The sequence below is a fragment of the Alligator mississippiensis genome, chromosome 4 (assembly GCF_030867095.1).
Source record: "Alligator mississippiensis isolate rAllMis1 chromosome 4, rAllMis1, whole genome shotgun sequence".
Taxonomy (NCBI): domain Eukaryota; kingdom Metazoa; phylum Chordata; order Crocodylia; family Alligatoridae; genus Alligator; species Alligator mississippiensis.
The window spans coordinates 103,568,839-103,591,046 of record NC_081827.1 but is presented as its reverse complement, the minus strand read 5'-3'; the positions used below and the strand labels follow the sequence as shown (position 1 = coordinate 103,591,046).

The 22,208-nt window shown below is 48.2% G+C and overlaps 1 protein-coding gene across 2 annotated transcripts in view; it reads right to left on the bottom strand.

Moving 5' to 3' along the window:
- Window positions 1-3,093: 3,093 nt before the first annotated feature.
- PRDM4 (PR/SET domain 4) overlaps window positions 3,094-22,208 on the bottom strand; it is a 39,296-nt gene continuing 20,181 nt past the window's right edge. The window contains exons 7-11 of one of the 2 annotated variants that reach the window (XM_059726431.1): window positions 17,844-17,929; window positions 15,133-15,260; window positions 13,624-13,938; window positions 7,019-7,187; window positions 3,094-5,173 (exon numbers count right to left, since the gene is read on the bottom strand). In XM_059726431.1, coding sequence (XP_059582414.1) covers window positions 4,861-5,173; window positions 7,019-7,187; window positions 13,624-13,938; window positions 15,133-15,260; window positions 17,844-17,929 — 1,011 coding nt within the window. In that variant the 3' untranslated portion in view covers window positions 3,094-4,860. The remainder of the gene's footprint in view (window positions 5,174-7,018; window positions 7,188-13,623; window positions 13,939-15,132; window positions 15,261-17,843; window positions 17,930-22,208) is intronic. The other variant, XM_059726432.1, reaches the window with a different exon arrangement.

The window sequence follows — 22,208 nt, the reverse complement described above, 5'->3', positions numbered from 1 at the left end:
TGGGGGGGGGGGGGGAGGAAGGTGCTTCAGACCCTCAAGGCTCTGTCGGACAGCTCCATCACAAGACACCAGGGCAATAATCCTCCAACTTCTGCCCTCTCCTGTTAGGATCTCTGCTCTCTTGCTACTGTTTCTTAGGCCCGAGTCTTTGCACACCACAGGTTTTCCCTTGATTTATGTGGGTTCTGTATGTGCAAATTCACTCTTACACAACGACCCTTTTTATACCCAAAATTTGTTACATGCAAGGTAAATTCACTCTTATGCAACCGGTGTAGTGGAAGTCCACAATCAGCTGTTTTGCGCACACTGGTGCATTGTGGGAATGACGCACACCAAAATACAGTCTCCTGTGTGCTCCTTGCACATCAGCTGCGACACATGTTTCTGTAGTTGCCATCCCACTATGGTAACATTCACCCCCACCCGGAGAGTACCAAAATTGTCTTGTAAAAGTGGTAGAAATGGGTCTGGGGGGTCAATACAGTTGAGGTCTTGAAATGTATCCCTATTTGTTACATTGCACCGGAAACCCTCGTTCTTCGCAGGTTCAGCATTTGCAAATGATGAGCCCCCATCTTATATATATTTACAGGAGCTCCTCGGGAGTTGTGTGCTTGCTGCCAGCAGGCTCCTGCTGCCAGGCTCCCACCACTGCCACTGCCGCACAGCCATGGTCTCCCTCCAGCCGCTGGGAGGGGGGGGGGGGGACATGACGTTCATGAACGCAGTGCCTTAGTTGTGGATTTCACCATTCATGGGGATCTTGAGACTATATCCCCCACAAAAGGTGAGGGTCTCTGTGGGTACAGTGCACTCCCTTTATGCAAATTTGAGTTATGCACCATTTTCCAGGAACGCATGTACAGCATAAAGCGAGGGAAACTTGTACACAGCCAGGGCCAGCCCCTCCCTCTACACGGGAGTTAGGCAACATTTTTGGCCAGTGTTGAAAAAAAACACACCGCCTACCTTGTAAGGTGCTGGAGTCATGGCATGCCAGAAAAAACAACCAGAGCTGGGGGTATATGGCAGGACACGCTGCCTATTAATATAGTTAATAATCATAAATGCTGCTGCTGCTGTTTTTTTTACAGTAAATAAATATTTTCAAAAAAAACTCTAAACCTGGTGACAATAAATAAAACTTCATATATTACCTTTGGTGGTGTGTATTCCTCCATTGTTATGCCTGTTGTGATGAGCAAGAGAGCGAGAGACAGAAAAAAAGGAAAGGGAAGCGAGGACACACACATGTAGACAGCGCACCAGATGCACGTGAGCGTGCACGCGCACACACATGCACACACACACCCTCCCCCCCCGAACCAAACACATGCGTGCATACACCGAATCAGATGAAGAGCTGTACATGCACGCACACAGGACCAGATACTCACACAAAGCCAAACCAGACAGTGGACAGAACCAGGCACCTTCACAGCCAGGCTACAGGACAGTTGGACCTGAAGATGCCCCGAACCACTGCAGCCCCTGTGCTTCCCTGGGAGCCTGCTCATGGGCTGCAGCGCACCCCACCAAGGCCCTGGCCTGGAGCCCACCCAGCAGCCAGCTCTTTGGGGGGGGGGGGGGGCACCCCCCCACCCCTCCACAGTGAGCTCCAGCTGAGCTTTGTGGCAGTGGCGGCTGTGCGCACCCTTGGGTGGACAGCAGGCAGAGCCCTGAGGTAGTGCAGCCCTGGCCCCTCCCGCAGCAGCATCATCCCTGCACTGGTGGTAGCCAGTTTGTTTTGGGGGGGGGGGGGGGGGGGGGGGGGGGGCAGCCTGTGGCCACTTCAAAATTCACCTTAGTAACCCCCCCTCCCAATCCCCCCATCCAGCACTGCCCAGGCCACTGCTGCCCACCCCGCTCCAAGCCTCCCCACAACCTGGGGAGGGGGGGTGTGGCCTAAGGCAACTTTCACCACAGGGCCTTAGTGAGGAGTGCTGAAGCCCATGAGCAGGCTCCCAGGCAAGGACGGGCTGCGGTGGCCCAGGTCAGCATCAGGGAGGGCTGTCCTGCAGCCTGGCCATGTGTGTGTGGGTGTGTGCAGGCTTGCAGGGCTGTGACCCCCACTCCCTCCCACAATGCCCACGCAGAGTGCAGCTCCCCCTCTCCCCTGAGGCTGCCAATGCCCCTGCAGCCGGTCCAGGCTCTGGGCAGCTGCTGCCAGCCTTGGAGCTCAGACTGCTCACAGCCTCCCTGCTTCCTGCTGGGAGCAGCGCAAGCCCCGGTGGCTGGCAGCAGTGGCCCAGAGCCCAGCCAGGCCCTGGCAGGCTGAGCAAAATGGCTTCCTGTGCTGTGCTGTGCTGAGGTCTGCCTGCCAGGGGCTGCCGCCCCTGCTCTGCACTCTCCTGCTTCTGCAGGACACGAACCCACCCTGTGAGATTTGGCATGGAATCAGCAGCTACAAAGTCCCCAAGGGGGACATTGGTGGAGTGGATGGGTCCTACCATGTTAGCCTTGATGCTGCAGAGCTGCTGTTCCCCTGCCCCTGCCTTTTGCCCTCTCTCCCCCATCCTCCCTCCCAACAGGCTATTACCCACTTTCTGCTAGTTTCCTAGTTCATAGGGATAATGACCTTTTTCTCTTGGCTAAGTGGTTGTTGTGGTGTAAAATGTGGTTGTTAGGGGTGTGAGGATGGGCCTGTCGGGAACCGACTAGAAGAGTGCTGCTGTAGAGACCACTTCTCAAAAGCAGCTGCTGAGAGCACAGAGAAGAGGCAGCGTAGGCACAAGGATGGTGGAGCTGGCTGTTATGGCACAAGACAGTGAGTCAAAGGTGGGCTTTGTTTCACTTGCCCTCATATACAAGCTGTAGCTATATCTACAGGCAAAAGGAATCAGAACTGGCAGCAGAGGTGATATTCCCCCTAATGCCCTTTGATGCATTCCCCCTAGTTCCTGGCCCCAGGCTGCTGAGGCAGGAACCTCATGCAGCTAACTAGTTCATTAGAGAGGTGAAAGATCTGCAAGGGTTTTCTATTGCTCCAGTCAGGTTCCACGTTGTTCTTTTCATTCACTGGATGCCTGTATTGATTGAGCCTGGTGATTATTACAGTACAAAGGGAAACTAGAAATTAGGAGAAAGCAGTTAGAAAACAGTCATATTTAATTTTTCCCGAAAGGAAAACCAAATTTGAATGAAATACATTTTCATTCCATAAATATCATTAGCAGCAAACCCTCCCATTGCTACCACCACCGCACGTGGTCAAGGTTCACAGCACAGCCACGCATATCAATACATGCTGTAAACACTACGCGCTCATTTGCGAGTCTCTTGTTCACTCTAAAAGCCAAGTCAATCCCATGAAACTGAGACCAGGTATGTGTTAGGATCACTCCCAGCCCTCTCATCCAGTTAACCAGGAGCTAAGAGGAAATACTGTTTTTTTGAAAGCCAATTTTTGGTTTCCTCTACATTGTCTGTGGTCAGGTAATTGTTTTGTCCACAATGAGCGTCAACTTCACTGCTTTTTTTTTTTCTTTTTAAACCAAAGCATTAAATTCGTATCTTTAGGACTGTGGTTCTCAACCTCATTTGACAAGACCTCTCTGAAAACTAAGAGCTGGCATTTCTGATTCATTTCTTAACTATGGAAAAATTAACAGAACAATTCTTCTGTTGCAAAGAACTCAGACAGACCACAACAGGTTACGATGCTTTTAACATTATGGATTCCTATTTGAGATCCTTGGGTTCATCTTGTGAATCACGTTTGCACACCTAACTGCGAAGAGTGCTTGGCACCCTAAGTCACCCTTGACATGATCTCAAGGCAAACCAGAATACCAGTATCCCCAGCTGAGAATCACCACTCCAGAAGGAAACCTGAGCATGAATTCTTTGTGCTATGCTCTATCTGTGCCTCTGAGAGAAGACAAACCCAACCACTGAATTAAAAAGTGAAAAAAATACACACTGAGGCTGCGTCCAAACAAGCACAGCCATGCGGTATGGGGCACCGCAAGCACATCTGCGGTGCCAAATATTGCATTCAGGTGTTCTCTGCGCTGCAAGGGAGCACTGCCCATGTGTGCAGTGCTCTGCCTTTTTCCCTGCAGGTTTTTTTGACCCCTGTAGATCCAGGGGTCAAAAAAAAAAAACCAACAAAACAAACAAACCCCACCGCAGACAAAAGAACACAGAGCAGTGCACACATGGGCAGCCCACGCCACTCAAAAATGGAGCAGGGCCACCCAGAGCTGCGCTGAAGCTGCCAGCCAGGCTCCAGGTGGCAGAATCGCCATTGCTGCAGCCCCGGGAGGCCCCAGGACCTCAGGTAAGGCTGCTGTCCCAGCTTCCCGTACTGCCCCTGGGGTAAATTGCCATGCACCAAAGTGTACATGGTAAGGGCATTCCCTAAGGACAAGTAGCAGTGGCGCAAGGTGTGGATGTGGCTTGAGTGACACAATCATTTTTTTCCTTTCTAAACACTCGACACACTTTCATGGCTTTGGCAGTTCAAGACTGTTGGCTCATACATCCCCACAATAACCGAATCACTTGGTTGGTCAGCGATTCTTTTGCCCAAAGAATCAAGCAAGGTGGCCTCCTTCCTGGCAGCATACCAGGAGAGTACGAGCTTCAGTCAGCACAGAAGTCAGAGTACACACCGTGTATGTTTATGATCTTGAAGCAGATTTCCCTAGTAGAAATGGTTCATTGTCAATAGACAGGTGTACCATCCACTCTCAACAGATAAGCGTACCGTCCATTCTCAATCAGAGTTCAATGTTTTGGCCACAGAGGTTAATACATCAGGGAAATAGATTCATTTGCTAACTTGGTAGTTGGGGAGAGAGGCGTAACTTTTCCTCCCAAAATTTTACATCCAAGCAGTTTTCCTCCCTCTCCTCACTTGTGTCCAGAAAGAGAGTCATCTGTTGAATACACTCCACGGTTAATCCTACAGTCTTCAGTCCTCACAGAGTCTATTAGTTCTTCTTCCTCTGAATCCTCTTCTTCCTCCTCCTCTGGGGCAGAGAGACTGGATGTGGGACCTTTACAGATTTTTAGGTGGCGAGTGAGGTGATATTTGGTTAGGTAAGCCTTGGAGCACTTTTCACAGACATAGTCCCTCTTTCCTTCATGTGAGTTGAGATGCTTCTTCAAGTGATTTGTCCTCAGGAACAGCTTGTCGCATTTAGGACACTTGATTTGCCGTTCTCTGCAAAAGATAAAAAAAAGTCACCAATTACTCATCACGCAAAGCAGATGCTGCTGACAGGTCTGTTTAGGCGATCTGGGAACTGGTTTGATTTTTTCTTTATATATTTAATCTCCGTTTCAATGCATTTTCCATTTTACAGGGAATAATTCAGAAATGATTTCACATGCCCAGCACTAGGCAGAAAGGTCTTGTACAGGATTTACAAGCTATCGCATCTGTACAAATACTCCATTCTCTGCCTCACAGAACTCAATGGAAGATCACTTGTCATGCTAGCAATTAACTTGGTAGAGTCAAAAAGCTTTTTTCCCCAATCAAAAATCCCTGGCAACACAATCCTAGGGTAGAACTCCTCAACCAGAACTGTTTATCAAACGGCTTTGGAGCAGGGATTTGAACTGGGGATGTTACTGGGCGCATCTACACATGGTGATTTAAGGCGCATTAGCCATTTTTAAGGTGCATTAAGGACAGGGGTCTACACGTGTGTGCCCTTAATGCATCTTAAAAAAGGGTGATTTTAGGCTAATTGTGCCTAAATTTAATACCTGCATAAGGCAAGTATCAAATTTGGGTACAATAGTTACAGTGCTTTAAAGCACATGTAGATACTGTAAGGCACCTTAACGCTATGTGAGAGACCGGGCGGGAGCCAAGCTCCTGAGGCCCTGAGCTGCCTCTTTCTTGACAACATCTGGCGCAGGATGGGGCCCCGCAGGCTCAGCTCAGGCCTGCTGGGGAGGCAGGAATATGGGGACAGGGTTAGGGCCGGGGCCAGGGCTCAGCTGATTGCATCCAGGGGGGCTGGAGGCTCCCACTCACTACACTAGCGCTCTGCACTGCTGGGATACACTGCAGAGGGCTTCTGGGGGCTGTCCAGGGTGCTGCCAGGGCAGGGCTGTCCAGGGGCTGTTCAGGGCAGGCTGCCCAGAGAGCCACATCAGGTTAAGGCGCATTGAGTTTAGGAGTGCGTAAATTCACATGTAGACATACCCACTTTGGTGTCAGGTCTCCAAGAAAAAAAAAAACAAATTCTCCCTGAAAATGTCTGAGTTTCCAAAAGCCCAACAGAGACTTAAATTTGGAAAGTAATTTTTGTTACTTCATGAAGATTCTTCCTGCACTGAAAATGCTGCAGTCAGGTACAAAGGGAGCTGAGCAGGTATTTCCTTGCCCTGCACTTGATGCTCCCAGCTATTATGGTGCTGGGCACCAGAACAAAGGGCAGGGTAAGTATCTCTTCTATCAGGGAAGCTGTAATTTCTGTCTTGATTCCAGATGCTCACACTGAAACTCAGGTTTCAGCTTGGCAAGGTACAGCCATTCAAACAGCAAGAGGTGGCAGAATTGATCACAGATGCACAGATTTCTGTATGTGGCATAGTTTAAATTGGTACCAAACAGAATACACAAGCCCTTGGTGGTTGGGGATCTCAGACCGGGTTCCACCATTTTTAAACCAGTCTATGTCCATCAAACTTCTACTGTTACAGGTATAGATTGGTTTCCAATCACTTATACTGGTAAAAGTGTACTGACTGTAGAATGCTATTACACAACGCAACCAAGATAACTTGGGTACCCTCTCTAGGAAGCAAAGGAAGCCTGGCAAATTCTCTGAAGGTTTACCGAATAGTTTTCCTTCCACAATACTTCATCAACAGACATCAACAACATGGCCCTTTTAGAGCTGATCAACATTTAGTCCCACCTAGTTACTTTAGTCCACACTCCTGGGGGGTTTCAAATACAGAAGTCTCCATGTTGTTATTAGGCTGTTGTTTATTCCACACACAGTCCTAATATTTCAGGTGGTCAGTCCCTGCAACCAAGATCACTTACTGCGTGTGGGTGAGCACGTGCTGCTTGAGGTCCTGCCTCCGCATGAACAGCTTGTCACAGTAATCACACTTGAGGTTTTTCTCTCCAGTGTGGATGACCATGTGGGACTCCAGATGAGCCTTCTGGGTGAAGGATTTGTCACAGAGAGCACAGCGATAATTCTTCTGGCCTGGAATTGCACGCACACACACACACACACACACACACACACACACACACAGTGACAATGAGATCTCCCATTAACCACTGCTAGAAATCTTTCCCTAAAAGAGGGTCCTGGCAAAGCATTTACCTTTTCACTTCTTCTATTCTTTCAAACTTAGCCAGGAGGCCTACTTAAAACAACAGTTTGGACTAGCCATTCAGGAGACCAAAATCTGTCACTCAAGCTCAGTTGTGCATATACAGCGCTGAGAACTTTTGTTGAGAAGCAGTACGGCCATCTGCTGTGTTCATCCACATGGTCTCTGCAACTGTTATTCATAGTCATAATTTTTATGGTAGTGCCTATGAGCCAATGAAGAATTGGGACTCCATTGTTTTAGGTGCCATAGGAGGTGCCAGGTTAGGTGAAGTGATTCTGGTGAACAATTTGAGTAACCAAATATTTACCACACCTTAGGACTGATCTGGATAGGAAATCTTCTATGTTCTAGGTAAGATCACTATCAGGAAGCTTTTGGTATTTACCACAAGGCTAAAATGTAAGGTTAAGAATTGGGCACCGAACACTGAAGAAATATGTACTGGCTCATTAGATCACTTTGGGAAAATCATTTCCTCTCTCTGTGACTCAGTTTTCCTGTCTGTAAAATGGGAATAAAGATGCTTACCTCCTTGGTAAAATGTTTTAAGATCTACTAATGAAAAATGTTGTATAACAGGAAGGGATTACAACCACTAGGTGGCTATTTAATTTAGGGAATGTCTGAAAGTATTGCTTTTTCAATTCCCTGCTTTTCAAGAAGCATATCTTCTAAATAAGTTTGGTATCGATTCCTAGACTCCTTTATTTGTAGATCAATGTGACATCAGAGGGTTTGCAGCTGAATGCAGGGCATAGGGTTGGAAGGGACCTCCTGGGTCATCAAGTGCCATGCCCTCTGTCACAGGCAACCATATCATGTTATCTTGTTCATAAATGGATCAGATTCCATCATAAAACTAGTTAGGTTGTTTGCCCCCTACTACTCCCATTGGAAGGCTGCTCCAGAATCACACTTCTGCAATGGCGAAGAGATGTCTTATTTCCAAGCTTACTTTATTTGGCCAATTTATACCCATTTGTTCTTGTGCCAGTTTTGTCCTTGAACAGCACTTCCCCCTCCCTGGCATTTACCACCCTACAGTATGTCTAAAGCATCATCAGGGCCCCTCAGTTTTTCTTTTGCTAAAGCTGAATAACCAAAGTCTTTTAGTCTCCCCTTGTAAAACAGATTCTCCATTCGCATGATCAACTTATAAGTCCTTCTCTGTGCCAGTTCCATATTTCTTAAGCACTGGGGATGAGAATTGCATCCAGGATTCTAGATAAAATCTTACCATGACTTTGTACTGGTATAATGGTATAATGGTAATATACCCCTCTTTTTTCTGGGCATACCTTAGACCCAGTACATTATAAAAATTCTAAAGATCACATCTGCCTTTTTAACAGCCACATTGCTTTGGTGGTTGATAGTTATCCTGTGATCAATTAATATATCCAGATCTTTCTCCTCCTGCTTTCAACTGATGAGCTTTCACCTTGCAGAGGAAAGGGAAGTTACTTACCAGTAACCAGAGTTCTTCAAGATGTCTTGTCCACATTCTCATCATGGGTACACGTGCACCTCAGCACTTGACATAGAAAACTTACAGCCCTGTCAGTACCTACAGGCACACCACAATCCTCCCCCCTTCTTGTGTTCCAGGCTGAAGGGATAAAGGATGGTGTGTGATCACATACCTGAAGGTGGGCCTCAGAGTTCCCTAGGTAACCATCAGCCAAAGGATCATACGCAGTATCTGCCCTGGGGCTACTGCAATTGTGTAATTCTTGGTGAACGTTTGGATGGAGGACGTGGCAGCTTCCCTGCTGATATCAGCTGTAGACTCTGCTGCAATGTGCTCTACCTAGAGAAGCTTCTGCCTTGGAGTTCTTGTGACAGTTTAATACCCAGCTGATATGTGTCCCTTTGGGTCTCTGGGTGGAGGAAATAATAGCCAGAGGCTTTCAGAAAGGCGTAATCCCATGCAAGTACAAGACAAAACTTCTTGCCCATCAAGTGTGTGAAACAACACCTCAGACCTGGAGGAGTGAGACTGTAGTAAGAATACCAGTAAATACATCTGCTGACTCAGGCAGAAGTCAGTGATCACCTTGGGTAACAACTTGGGTAAGTCTTCAAAGATATTTTATCTGCTCAGAAGGCAGTATATGAAGGACCTTGGTCTCACCCAGCCTCCTAACTGCAGAAATGGCCACTGGAAAAGTTGGTTTCATAGAAAGGTGGAGCAAGGAGTGTGTTACCATGGATTCAAATAGTGAGAGAATTCAGCAGAGGTGAGAGAACCAAATTTGTGCCCCACTGAGGGACATGATCTGTTTCCAGAGGAAAAACTTTGGTCATTCATTTAAGGAACTGCAGGACTGTGGGAAAGTAAAATATGTCTGCCTTTGGCTGGAGAATGGAGCTGAAGGACTAGTCTACAACATTTAAGATTTAGCAGATATTCCAGCATAGGCAAACTAGAGGAATATCTAAAGGGGAGGTTTCTTTTCTGGCACCACCCTAAGTATCTCAATCACTTAGCCAGAAAAGTGTCTACTCAAGTCCTTTCTGCTGTGCAAAAGGATGTCCCTTACTGGGACAAAGAAGTCCCACTATTTCCAAGAGCCATCAAGCATCCAGGTTATGAAATGGAAGTAGTCAAAGCTGGATCAAGTACTTTCCTTCTGTCCTGGATCACATGGTTTAGGCCCCAAGACAGAACCCTAGGCTCTCATTAATGTCAGCAGAAGGCACTGGTACCAAGATCCTAACTGTGTAGGAGCCAGAATGATTTTCAAAGGCCACATCCTGTCTCACACTGAGGAACAGCCAGTGAAATCAAAAGCATGGATATGAAGGCGTAAGGGAGGATTCCTGACCAAAGAATAAGACAGGCATTGGGTACAGTCCAGACATGGACAATTCCTAGAGCAGAACTGGCACTTCCCACTGATAGACTTGTTTGTGTTGGACATCTTCAGCCAACCCCAGTCTGCGAATAATGACTGGAGAACAGAAGCTTAGACCTCTTACTCATGGTATAGGCCTATGGATCTGCTCAGTTTGCTTTTATTTTCCAAGTATCAATGAAGTGTCCCATTGAGAAGTATATTTGGTGACAAATGCACCACTGCCATAGGCAACCTACCTCCCTGCATACAGGGGAGGATGTCACCCCACCCTGTTTATTGATATAGAATATTGCTGCTGTGTTTTTTTATTGCTGCAGTCTGTTAGAACCTGTACATGACACCCATCTATGCAGTGTAGAAAACACGTTCTCCACATCACTCTCAACCCTAGCACTTTAATACGGAGTTTCTCCTCCTACAGAACCCAGACCTCCTAGACCTAGTAGTCACCCATAAGGGCCTCCCATCCTAATAAGGAGGTGTCCAGTAGGGCTGTGCGAAGCTTTGGGATCTGATTTAATCTGAAGGAGATCTGGCTCGATTCAGTGGCCGAATCTCTGAATCTAAATCAAATCAGGAGACCAATAAAAAGGTCTGAATCGATTCAAAGCTCTCCAAATCAACTCAGAAGAGATTCAGAGAGCTTCGGAGATTTGGACAGTCCCCACTCACAGCTGCAGGGAGCTGGACCTGGACTCCATGCCGGTAAGTAGGGGATGGGGGATGGAGGAGGAGGGACAAAACCATAGGAGGCCCCATCCCCTGCCTGCTCCCCCAGCCCCCTGAGCGCCCCCCATCAATGGCTGCCCTGCCTGGCCCCAGCATCCTGGCTCTTTTAAAAAACTCACCGCACTCACCAGCTCCTGCCAGGCAAGGGGCAATCCCTGCTGCCCCCCACTGGCCTGCACTGCGTGGAGGGCTCTTCCATAAGCCCGCATTCCCCATCCACTCTCTCAGGACTGTCAATAGCTGCCTCGCCCAGCCCCAGCTCCTGGTTCTTAAAAAGGCCTGCACTTACTGGCTGCTGCAGCAGCCATCAGCGCTTCTGGGAGCTCGTCGCAGAGCCCCCCAGGCAGCGCAGGGCAGTGGAGTGCAGCAGGGATCACTCCCTGTCTGGCAGAAACCGGTGAGTGCAGGGCTTTTTTTTTTTTTTTTTAAAGAATCAATGCTGGGGCTGAGCCGGGGGGGGGGGGGGGGGGAGGGAGGCTGGGAGAGCGGGCAGCAGATGAGGGCTCATGGCAGAGCCCACCACGCAGCGTGGGACAGTGAGGGGCAGTGGGGATCCCCCCCCCCCCAACCTGGCAGCAGTTGGTGAATGTGGGGGTTTTTTTTGTTTGTTTTTAAGCGCCAGGATGCTGGGGCCAGGTGAGGCAGCCACTGATGGGGCTGGGAGACAGGGTGGGGGACGGGGTCTGTCTGATTTGGAGATTCAGCCAAATTGCGGTGGCCGAATCTCCGAATCAGATTTGTCCAAATTGATTCAGGACAATGATTCGAATCACTGAATCAAAAAATCACTGTGCCCTGAATTGGCTGAATCCGAATCTGAAGTGAATACTAGCCACTTCGCACAGGCCTAGTGTCCAGCACGATCATTACATATGTGCACAGGGAGAAGTGGTATCTTGTTGCACATACCAAAGTCCTTCCCCTAACTGAGGGAAGACTGAACCACCAAGGGAACTGTCACCCTCATGGATGCATCCCAATAAAAAACATCTTTAAGTTCAAGTGCTATGGAACATATATACCCATGATGAGGATGTTCATATGGACAATCACTCAAAAAGGAGACATTCATTACTAGTCTTAATGTCAACTGCACTGCACTCTGCACCATTAAAAGTCACCGTATTTTTCTTCATTCCAGTCCTCAAAGTCCAGCAGTTTTTTACATATCAGATTCTGATCCTCTTCTGTATAGACAACGCCTCCAAATTTTGTGCCATCAAATATATTTAAGGAGGGGGAAATTTTGTTAGCATACACCTACTTTTTTGTGCTAATGTCATTAATAAAACAGAGAATGAGATCAAAGCCAAGACTATTTTTTGAGAAACTCTACTAGTAACCTCCCTCCAGCCTGGTATTTCTCCTTTCAAAATAACTCACTGTTCTCCTCCTCCCTCCCCCATTTCAGGCACCATATCAAATACCCTACTGAAGACTAGATAGGGTAACTCTACTATATTTACTTTGTCTATGAAATAAGTTTTTCCTGATCAATGACAGATATTGGGTTAGCCTAGCACAATCTACCTTTAGTAAACTGATACTGCATTCTGTCTCACTTTCCATTTAGTTCTGCATCTTATTCTTTCTTTCAGAATTTCTTCTATAGCCTTACTGCTGAAGTCAGACAAACTTGCCTATATCTGTTCGGATCAGATTTCTGCCCCCTGCCTCTTAAACATATTTACTGTATTTGCTACTCTCCACTCATACGACACTACTCCCAACTGATGGATTTGTAACACACTTTGCTACTGGACCTACAATTTAACAAATGCTGGAATGGAGATTTATCCAGTCTTTTTGCCTTAAATGCACTGAGCTCTTGGAGTTTTTCTTCTGGTCAAATGAGGTATTTTCCATTTCATTTCATCTCAGGCTCTGTGATCAACATCCTCTTTACTGAAAACTAAGACAAAAATATCAATTTATTTTGGGGCTATACATAGATCATCTCTCTCACTGGAACAGGTACCCCCCATTTCTTATCTAGCTTTCTTTTCATTTATGGGCTAAATAACCTCTTTTTATCTATTTTAATTTCCTTTGCAAGGTCTAACTCAGTTTGTTTTTTGGTAACTCTCCCTTGTTCCTGCAGCCTCAAACATCAACTTAAATCTCAATTGCTGCCATACTGATATTGACAATCTGTTTAGCGTTAACCTTCCTGCCCGAGGAATGAGACAGATGGATAAATTATCTATGTACCCTAAAGACAGACTCCTCAGACAACATACTTAATATGATGCACGCTGATAGAAAGCAGTTGCCATCTAATAACAATACAGAAGTTTACAGGGAAACAAGTAGCTGGTTTTAGTGTAGTTCCTACTAGATAAGTGTCCACAACATGAAACCCCTGACATAACTGGCATCCAGATTAGCTGTCTCAGCATATGAGGTCATGAACTAAATAGACCTGGTGACTACTACTCTCTCATCTCTTGGTCCTCAACTAGTCAGGAACTCAGGTACTATAAAGTACCTGAATAGATCGACAGTTCTTCCAGGTCAAAGCTGAGGCACACAGAGGAAGCAGTTGCAGGAAGTTTGCACTGCTGCTGCCTGTACTGGCATTTTTCCATGAACAGACAAAGGATTCCTATGTCCAGGAATAGTACTGATAATCTGGCACCTTTTACCAGCAATAAATTTATATTTCATAAAATGTTCTTTGAAACATCATCTAAAAATTCATCTACTTTACCTGTGTGTATCTTGAGGTGAGTCCGGAGGTTGCTAGGATCACTGAAAGCTTTGCTACAGAAATCACATTTGTGTGGCTTCATGCCCATGTGTCCCATGAAATGGACATGAAGTTTGGAAGGGGAGATGAAAGCTTGGGGGCACATGGAACACTTCCACTTCCTTTCCTTACTGTGGCTTGTCCCATGACTGCTGCTGTGTCCCTGGCTGGAGAGGTGGTTATGGATGTGGCTGCTCAAATGGGTCTTGAACTCCGTGTAGGAAGTGCATTCCTTTCCACAGTGACACACATGCACGTCTGGATGTTCAGGGACACCTTTAACACAAAAGCACTTCTATTAGACACACCTTTCCTTCAGACACTCAAAATATTTACTGACTTATTGTTTTAACATGGCTATACACCTACCTCTCTGATATTACACATAATCAAGGATATCAACACACTACAGTGCTATGGTACCTGTGCTTCCTTGAAACATTGGGATTGCTTAATTCGCATTTCAGGATGGATTAACTGTACTTCAGCTGAAGTAACAATTTCATCACAGACCCAGGTCTAGGATACTAAATCTTATTACTGATTCAGTTACTGACTTGCTAGGCTACCTTGGGCAAATTTGTGTTGTTGTTTCCCTGTTTGTAAACGGTAATACTTATACTTACGCACCTCTGTAAAGTAAGTGCGATCCACAGGTGGAAACGCCCTACATAGTGCTATTCAGTAACAGTACAAGGATTGAGTCAAATTCTGGCAGCTCTTACTTGATTCTTAATTTCAATGGGAGTTTTGCCTCAGTAAGGATTAAATAAAGTCTGGATAAGAACTTTGGAATTTTCTCTCTTGCTATGATCATCAATCAAAAGTATAGCCAGCAGCCACATTCTTGTAAATCTAAAAGAACAAATGGTAGTCAGTTTAAGGTCTCCTTTTGTGCTTGAGTTCTCCAAGCCAAAACTGCAAAGCAGACCCAGAAATCTCTTCTTGTTACTAATCAGTGTGGGCAGAGGTGATTCTCAATTAGGGCATGGAGATGAATGAGGGAAAGCTTGTACCAAATCTGGTGCCATACCACTGCCTGTCTGTATAACAGCATTCACAGAAAGCTCTAGGCACTGTGCCTGCAGAGCACATCATTATTTACTATGTGGAAATTTCTCTATGAAGAAAACTACTGTGAGCTCTCTTATGACCAGGCAGATCTTCAGACTCTTCACATTTTGCTATCAGCTTTTTGCTATTAGTAGGCCCAAGCAACAGATAACTGAAAAGATGTATATCTTCTATTGAAACCTTCTCATCATGATCAGAAAAAAATTAAAGGGTTATTACAGAACAATATAACTATGTTATCTACACCTAACTAATTGTAATTTATAAGACAACTGTAGCACTCATCACTAAGTCGTGTCACAGAACAAAAAAAAATCCCAATTCAGAAGCAGCACAAAAAGGGACTTTGAGTTAAACTTTTTCAGCAAAGGCAAATAAGTGTGCCTTCTTTCTTACCAATCTGTCGAGCATAATCCCGGCTGTAATAAAAAAGCAGCTCATGTTCAGGAGGGATGTCCCGTGATGTGCAAAAATAGATTTTTCCATCATGTGGATAAGCTACCAGATTCTGCTCTTCCCGGTTCCTACATCAACAAAGGAGAGTTAAAAAAGAAATCATAATTGTCATGTTGCAAACAAAACGGGGAAACAAAAATACAAATCCCATTTGTATTTTAAAAACAATTCTGCTCATCTGACATTTCATTATTTCCTTCATTCTTGACTACTAGGGATGATGACATAAAAAGAGAATCTCTTTCTTGAGAGTTCTTCTGTTCTTACTGCTTAGTGTCCTATGAAGTCACAAAGCATTGTAACAGTTTAACTATTTCCTGAGGAAGTAACTGACATAATAAATAGCAGATTATGGGTAATGAGTTGAAAACCTCTAGAGAACAAATATCTTTTTTCATGCTTTTGCCCCAAATAAAAAGAAAGAAAGAAAATACACAGTGCACAATAATAGCAAAGCCATCTCCAGATACAGACAGAACTTCATTAAGTTTCCTGGAATGTGATCATTTATATCAAAAACAATGAAAACAGCCCTTTACTGGCCTGGCAGGGAATGGCAAAGGATGAACACTGCACCACATCTCCTGAAGACCTGGGGCCAGTAGCAGTTTCTTGATTCCTACTTGTTAGACTAATTGTGCGAATGGCAGCAGGCCCATCTAGTATCCCAGATTAATGGAGACAATTCTGCTTTGTTCCTACCAGCCCATTCATGGAGCAACTTTAAAGTGAGACTATTTTCCTTGCAGACTCCCCAACAGGCAGGAAGGTATGACTGGGTGTCAATGCAAGTTAGGAGAAGAGCAGTGAATCCAAGAACAGAGAGATGGGCTTTTTGTCCACTGGTCCATTTTGATTTGGGGCACATTACCAATAAAGGTATAAAGCAAAAGGGCAGGTAAATACCATCTTTATTAACTACTTAGAAGATGTCAGGGAGAGAGGGGATGGCAAAAGGCCATCAACTGGTGCCTCCCCAGACTGGGGGGGCACAATCTGTGGGTGGTAGCATTGGTTTCGTGGTGAGCAGTGACTGCCTACAGAAGCTGGCAGTGATGTTGGCAGGAGGGGGAAGGGCGGGAGGTTGCGAACGGTGAGCTGCGACTGTCCGCAGAAGCCTGCAGGCAGGTGGGGGGAGGGATGGCAAGCGGCAACTGCCCACAGAAGCTGGTGACAGGGAGGGTGGTGGGGGGAACTGCCCACAGAAGCCAGCAGTGGCAGGGACAGCAGCCAATCTCGGGGGGGGGGGGGGGGCACAGATGTGCCCCCCAAGTCGCCTATGCAAAAGGCTGCCACTTTCACTACAAAAAACAAACTAAAACAAGGGTTTAAACAACTAGATCAGGGGCAGGCAATTATTTTGGCTGGAGGGTCACTTAATGAGTTTTGGTGAGCTGTCAGGCTGCAAGAGTAGCCCTGCCCCTTGGCAGGTACTCCGCCCCCTAGTTGCTATCTTGGGACAAGAAATCCTACCCCTAATCCCTGACCTTTGCCACCAGAAGTCCCTCCTCTTGCCCCTGGAAGTTTTCCTTTGGGGGGGAGGGGGGGCGGAGTGGGGGGAGGGCTTGCCATCTGATCCAGGAAAAAACAAACAAATCATATACTAAATATACTAAAAGTCAAACATCTACTATAACATATTCTAATTTTATTGCAAAAAATATTTTTGTCATGATTTGTGTTTGTGTACTGTATATCGAGGTGACTGAGTAATAGGTCAAAAATAAAGTCTTACTCTTGTATTTTGTGTGGGGGCGTGTATTGTGGGGGGGTATGGTTTGTGAGGGTGTGTGGCTGTGTGTGAGAGGGGGTGTAAGGTATGTTGTGGGGTGTGTGTGTATATGTGTGGGGTTGAGGGCGCAGGGTGTGGGTGTGTGGGGTTTGTGGGGTGTGAGGGAGGATGGGGGGCTGTGGAGACCCTCCCCCCACCACAGTGCACAGCTCCTGCCACCAGCGGTAGCAGCAAGCAGGGTCCCTCAGGGCAATTGTACCCTACACGTGCCGCTGGCAGAAAGCCCTGCATGATGGAGCTGGCTGCTACCACGGAAGCAGACAACAGGGCTCCCCGCCACTTCTGGCAGAGTCCGGGCAGCTGCATGGGGCAGGGAAGGCAGCTGGTTCCATCATTCAGGGCTTCCCCTGGTGGCGCGCGAGTGCTGGGAACTGCATGTGCACCGCGGAAAACCCTGCACGATAGAGGCAGGTCTGCCTGGCTGTGTGTGCTGCCTGGGTGGGAGCAAAGCGTGCAGGCTGGGTGGGGTACAATTAATTGGTGGCTGTCCATGGGCCGGATGAAATTGCCTGGCAGGCTGGATCTGGCCCATGGGCCATATTTTGCTTGCCCCACTGGATTCAAGTAACTGTTTTGGAGTGGTCCGCTGCCATTTAGCTTGTACTGGTTCTCCCCTCAAATCTCTTCCCAACCCCATTGTCTTGGCATTTCTTTTTCCCAGTTACAGGTCCAGCTGCCTAGAAATTTCTCAAATGTTCATGCAGTGCCATTCTTCAAGAAGTCAGTAGGGCAGCTCCTGCAGTGGCCTACACATTCACTCCTCACAATTTCCCCTCAGTCTACAGGCAGAGAGACATCAGTCACATGGACAGTACCACGGGTTTCAAATCAACTCAGCTGGGGTAAAGACGGCTCTTACCTGGCTTTACGTACAAACATCATCCAATTACATTCATTTTCATCAGTTGTAATGACACAGAACTCCAGGACGCCATTGTGGTACATCTGACAGAAAAGACAAAACACATAGCATCGAGATAAACAATGCAAGTGATTTTGGTCAAAGACCAGTGCTTTCTTTAAGAGAGGAAATGCTTACCTAGACTGAACAGGGAGCTTTCCTAGCAAGAGATCTTCTTCCACACACCTATTATGTGACTTCTTTGACCAATTCCCTTAACTCTGCTTAGCACAAAAATTCTGACCCCCTATTGCAACCTGAGGACCAACACAACTGACACCCCAATCCCTCTTCTGAAAGCTTTTTATTTATTTGAATTGCTTTTCCACTCACTCATTGCCTTTCAGCTTCTGACAGAAATACTTTCAGCTGCTGTTCTTACAGTCCAAGCTTATCTCTTTCACACCATCTACACCAGTGGTTCTCACCCTTTTTTGTACCAGGACCTATTTGTAAAAATCAATGGCCAGTCCTGACCCACAGTCCCCGGGCCACCCCTCACTCCCAACCCCGTTTCCCGCCCCTCATCACCCCCCTAGCCTTGCCAGAGAGGGCCCCCAGCTGCCCTCGTTGCTCAGGCCAGAGTGGTGACTGCAGCAGCTTTGGCTCATGTGGGCAGCAGCAGAGCATGTCCGGCCCCAGCATGGGCTAGAGGGAGGAGGAGGGGTGGCCTGTGGCACACCCCCTGCCCTGGGCTGGGGCTGCCACACTGCACCAGGCAGCCTGGTCACAGACTCTCCTGCCCCACCGAGTACCGTCTCCTGGATGCCCCACCCCTATGCATACAGGCACTGGCCCCAGTGCTGCTGGCCTGGCCACAAAGCTTCTTGCTGCCCCCAAAGGTCCCCCTGCCCTGCCCCCTTTCCCTGCTGGAGGGGTAGGCACCTTCCCCCACCTACCCCCCCCACCGCTGCAGCCTCAGCACCTGGCTGTCTTTCCCCAGCACTGGAAGGCACCTGCCCCCCCCCAAACCCATCGCCTCCACACACCCCTGACCTACACACAGCTCTCCTGCAGACAGTCCCCAAGCCCTGGACCTCCAACCCCCACTCCCCATAGACTTACCTGCATCCAGCTGCTAGGGCTGCTCCCACCACCCCGCCTGGCCGCATGCTGGCCACGTGCATGTGCACATGCCGACACACGTATGCCTGCTGCCTTCAATCATCCCAAGCAGCTCCTTGCAGGCTGGAAGGCTGCCAGCCTGCAAGGGGAAACCCATGCTTTCCCGCATTTTTCTGGGACTTGCTCAAGACCCTTTCAAATATTCTTGCAACCCATTTTTGGGTCACGACCCACAGATTGAGAAACAATGATCTGCACCATTCAGCTCAGATATTAACTAGTTTACATTTAAATACTTCTTGAAAAATGGTAACTCACAGTGAGGAAACCTCAGTGACAGACATGAACGAACACAATTCATTTTCATCAAGCAACATGGGCTTGCGCTACAAGCCAGACTTGCTACATGTCAGCTGCAACATTTCTGTGGTCGGGACTGCTCACACCTGGTGCCCTGTTCACTTTCCCTCCCCTTTCAGATAAGCTACTGGATGCAGGGCTAGGCCTGTCATGGCAAAGACTCCCTGGGGGGTGGGAGTGCCATTCTGCTTGCCCCACCTGCCTCCCAGATCTAATACTAGGTTAGGGGTTGTGCCTGCCTGGTTATTCCTGCCATGGAAAAAATTCCTGGGGTGGGGAGTGGTTCTGGTGCCCCTTGTATGATGGCAGTAATTACCTTATCACCAAGGATCCAGTTTTTCCATTTGCGGCCAAAAAACATGGATTTTCTCCTTTAAAGGAGAAAAAGGCAGGAAACCGTGGGTTTCCCTCTGCAGGCTCGTAGAGTTCCAGCCTGCAAGAGAATGCTTGGGGAAGCGGGATGCCATGTGCACGTGTACCCGTGCACACACAGGTGCATGGGGGTCATGTGCACCCCCTGAGAAGGCTGGTGTACCCCGACAGCCAGCACTCCCTGCTCAGGCGACGGGCAAGGGGGGCAGGAGTGCCGGTGTCCCCCCTGTGAGCACTGTGAGAGGGGTCATCAGGAGAAGCACCGCTGGCACTTCTGGGAGCAACGCTGGGACATCCGGGTGCCCCACTTGCACTTCCAGGTCAGCACGATTGGCTGTGGGCCCCCCCCACAGTTGCTGACTGGCCGCTGGTGGGGCATATGCCCCACCTGACTCAGAAGGCACCAGTTGCCCATGCGTGCACACATGCATGTGACCAACAATATAGCCAGGCAGCAGTGGACAGCAGCTCCACCAGCTGCCTGCAGGTAAGGCTATGGGTAGCGGGGAGGGGGGTATAGGTGATGTGTGGGGGGGTGGGGGGAGCAGAAGCAATGTGTGGGGGGTAGATTGAGGCAGCCACAGTGAGGGACTAGAGAAGGATTGGTGGCTGAGAGTGCTGCCCAACTGGAGCAGTGCCTAGGGCTGGAATACGTGGCTGCAGGGCCCAACTTGGGGAGCAGCACGGAGACACAGGTGGCTCATCTGGGGGGCTGGCTGCCCATCATTGCGTGCACGCCTGGGGAGGGTCAGGCATCAGAGGCAACGTGTCAGGGGAGAAGGGGGGAGGGACACATGCCCCTCCAGATATGTGCACAGGATGCAGCAGGATGTGGGATGCTCACTGTGGGGCTTGAGGCCCCATGCACTACTGCCTTCTCCCAGGGGTTCTTCATGGCCCAGCAGAGGAGACCTGGCACCAGAAGGCAGTGGGGTAGGGAGGCTTGGTGCTGCCACCGCTGTTACCACTACTGGGGGCCCGGAGTCAGCCACGCCACCATGGTGAGGTGCCCCTGCCATGCCAGGAGCAGCGGGAGTGGCAGTGTGGAGTTGTGCCCACCCGCCTCCCCCTGCTGCTGCTGCTGGGTGGGCAGTGGGCACCTCACCATAGCAAAGCAGCTGGCGCAGGGCTCCCAGCAGCACTAGTGGCAGCACTGAGCCTCCCCACCCCGCTCCACCCTCCCGTGCCAGGTCCTGACTGCTGGGCCACGGAGGCTCCCAGGTGGAGGGCAGCAGGGCAAGGAGTCCCAAGTCCTGTAGCCCGCATCTTCCCCTGCCCCCCACAGACTCTGCTCAGCTCCACTCCTGCCATACCACCTACAGGGGGGGAAAGTGGGGGAACTGGGCTCCACACACAACCTACAGCAGCTGCTGGGTCCCTTAGCCCTGGCAGCTGGGCCCCACCCTCCCCTCTGACAGGGCTGGCGGGGGCAGGGAGCTGCATGTCAGAAGTTAGGGGCTGTGAGTTGGGAGCGAAGGGCACCAGCAGGTACAGTAACCTGCAGGTTGGGAGAGATGGGCACCAGCAGGGCTGGGCAGGCAGGGAGGCACAGGGGGCTGCAGATCAGGAGTGAGGGCATGGGTAGGACACCGGCATATCAGGGCTGTTCAGTACCACAAAGCAGGGGGTAGGACAACTGCAGCTGGACTTGTGCTGATAAGCGAAGGTGCATAGGAGCTATGATTTTCCATGATAAAAAAACCAAAATCAAACACCTATATATATATATATATATATATATATATATATATATATATATATATATATGAATTTAGAATTTATTTTATTATAATAATTGAGACACTATGGAGTCCCTTGTGGTTCAGTGGTAAAATCATTGTCTACCACACAGGAAAGCTGGGTTTGATACCCGTACGCTTATACAACTACAGCCACTGAGGCACCAAATGTCTGAACTTGGTCTAGCCTTTGGATTCTGTCTCAGTGGCCTAAAGGGGGGATGTAAGGTCTGGGCAACCTCCACTCCTCCATACTGCTACCTAGCTATGTGTGTCAAAGGTCTGGGTGACCTCTCATGCATACACCATGATCCAGAAGGATGGATGGCTGCCATCTAAGGCACTGGTAGGCTTCCAAATTGCTTTAAATTTGTAAATAGATCAATAAAACACTGCGTTCAACTAATACCTACATCTATAGTGGCACTTCATTTTGATCACAGAAAAATGTGGATTTGTGGGGTTTTAACCAGAGAAATTTGGAGGGTTTTTTATCAGAAAAAATGGGATTTTTAAACGGAGAAAACCAGGATCGCTGTTTATCACTTCTCTAGGGACTCTGACCAACTGTGGTATAAACAAACAAACCACTACTTCCATGGGAGTTCAAATGACAACGCAGTGTTCAAAACCACAAGAATACTGGAAGCCACAAGGCCCCACATTATCTAGCCTAGCTGTTGACTGAAACATGTTCTGTTACATGTCAGGTCCAACTGGTAGTATATACCTCACGTAATATCAGCTGGCATCTGTGGCCTGGCATAGGACCTACTGTACAGATTTC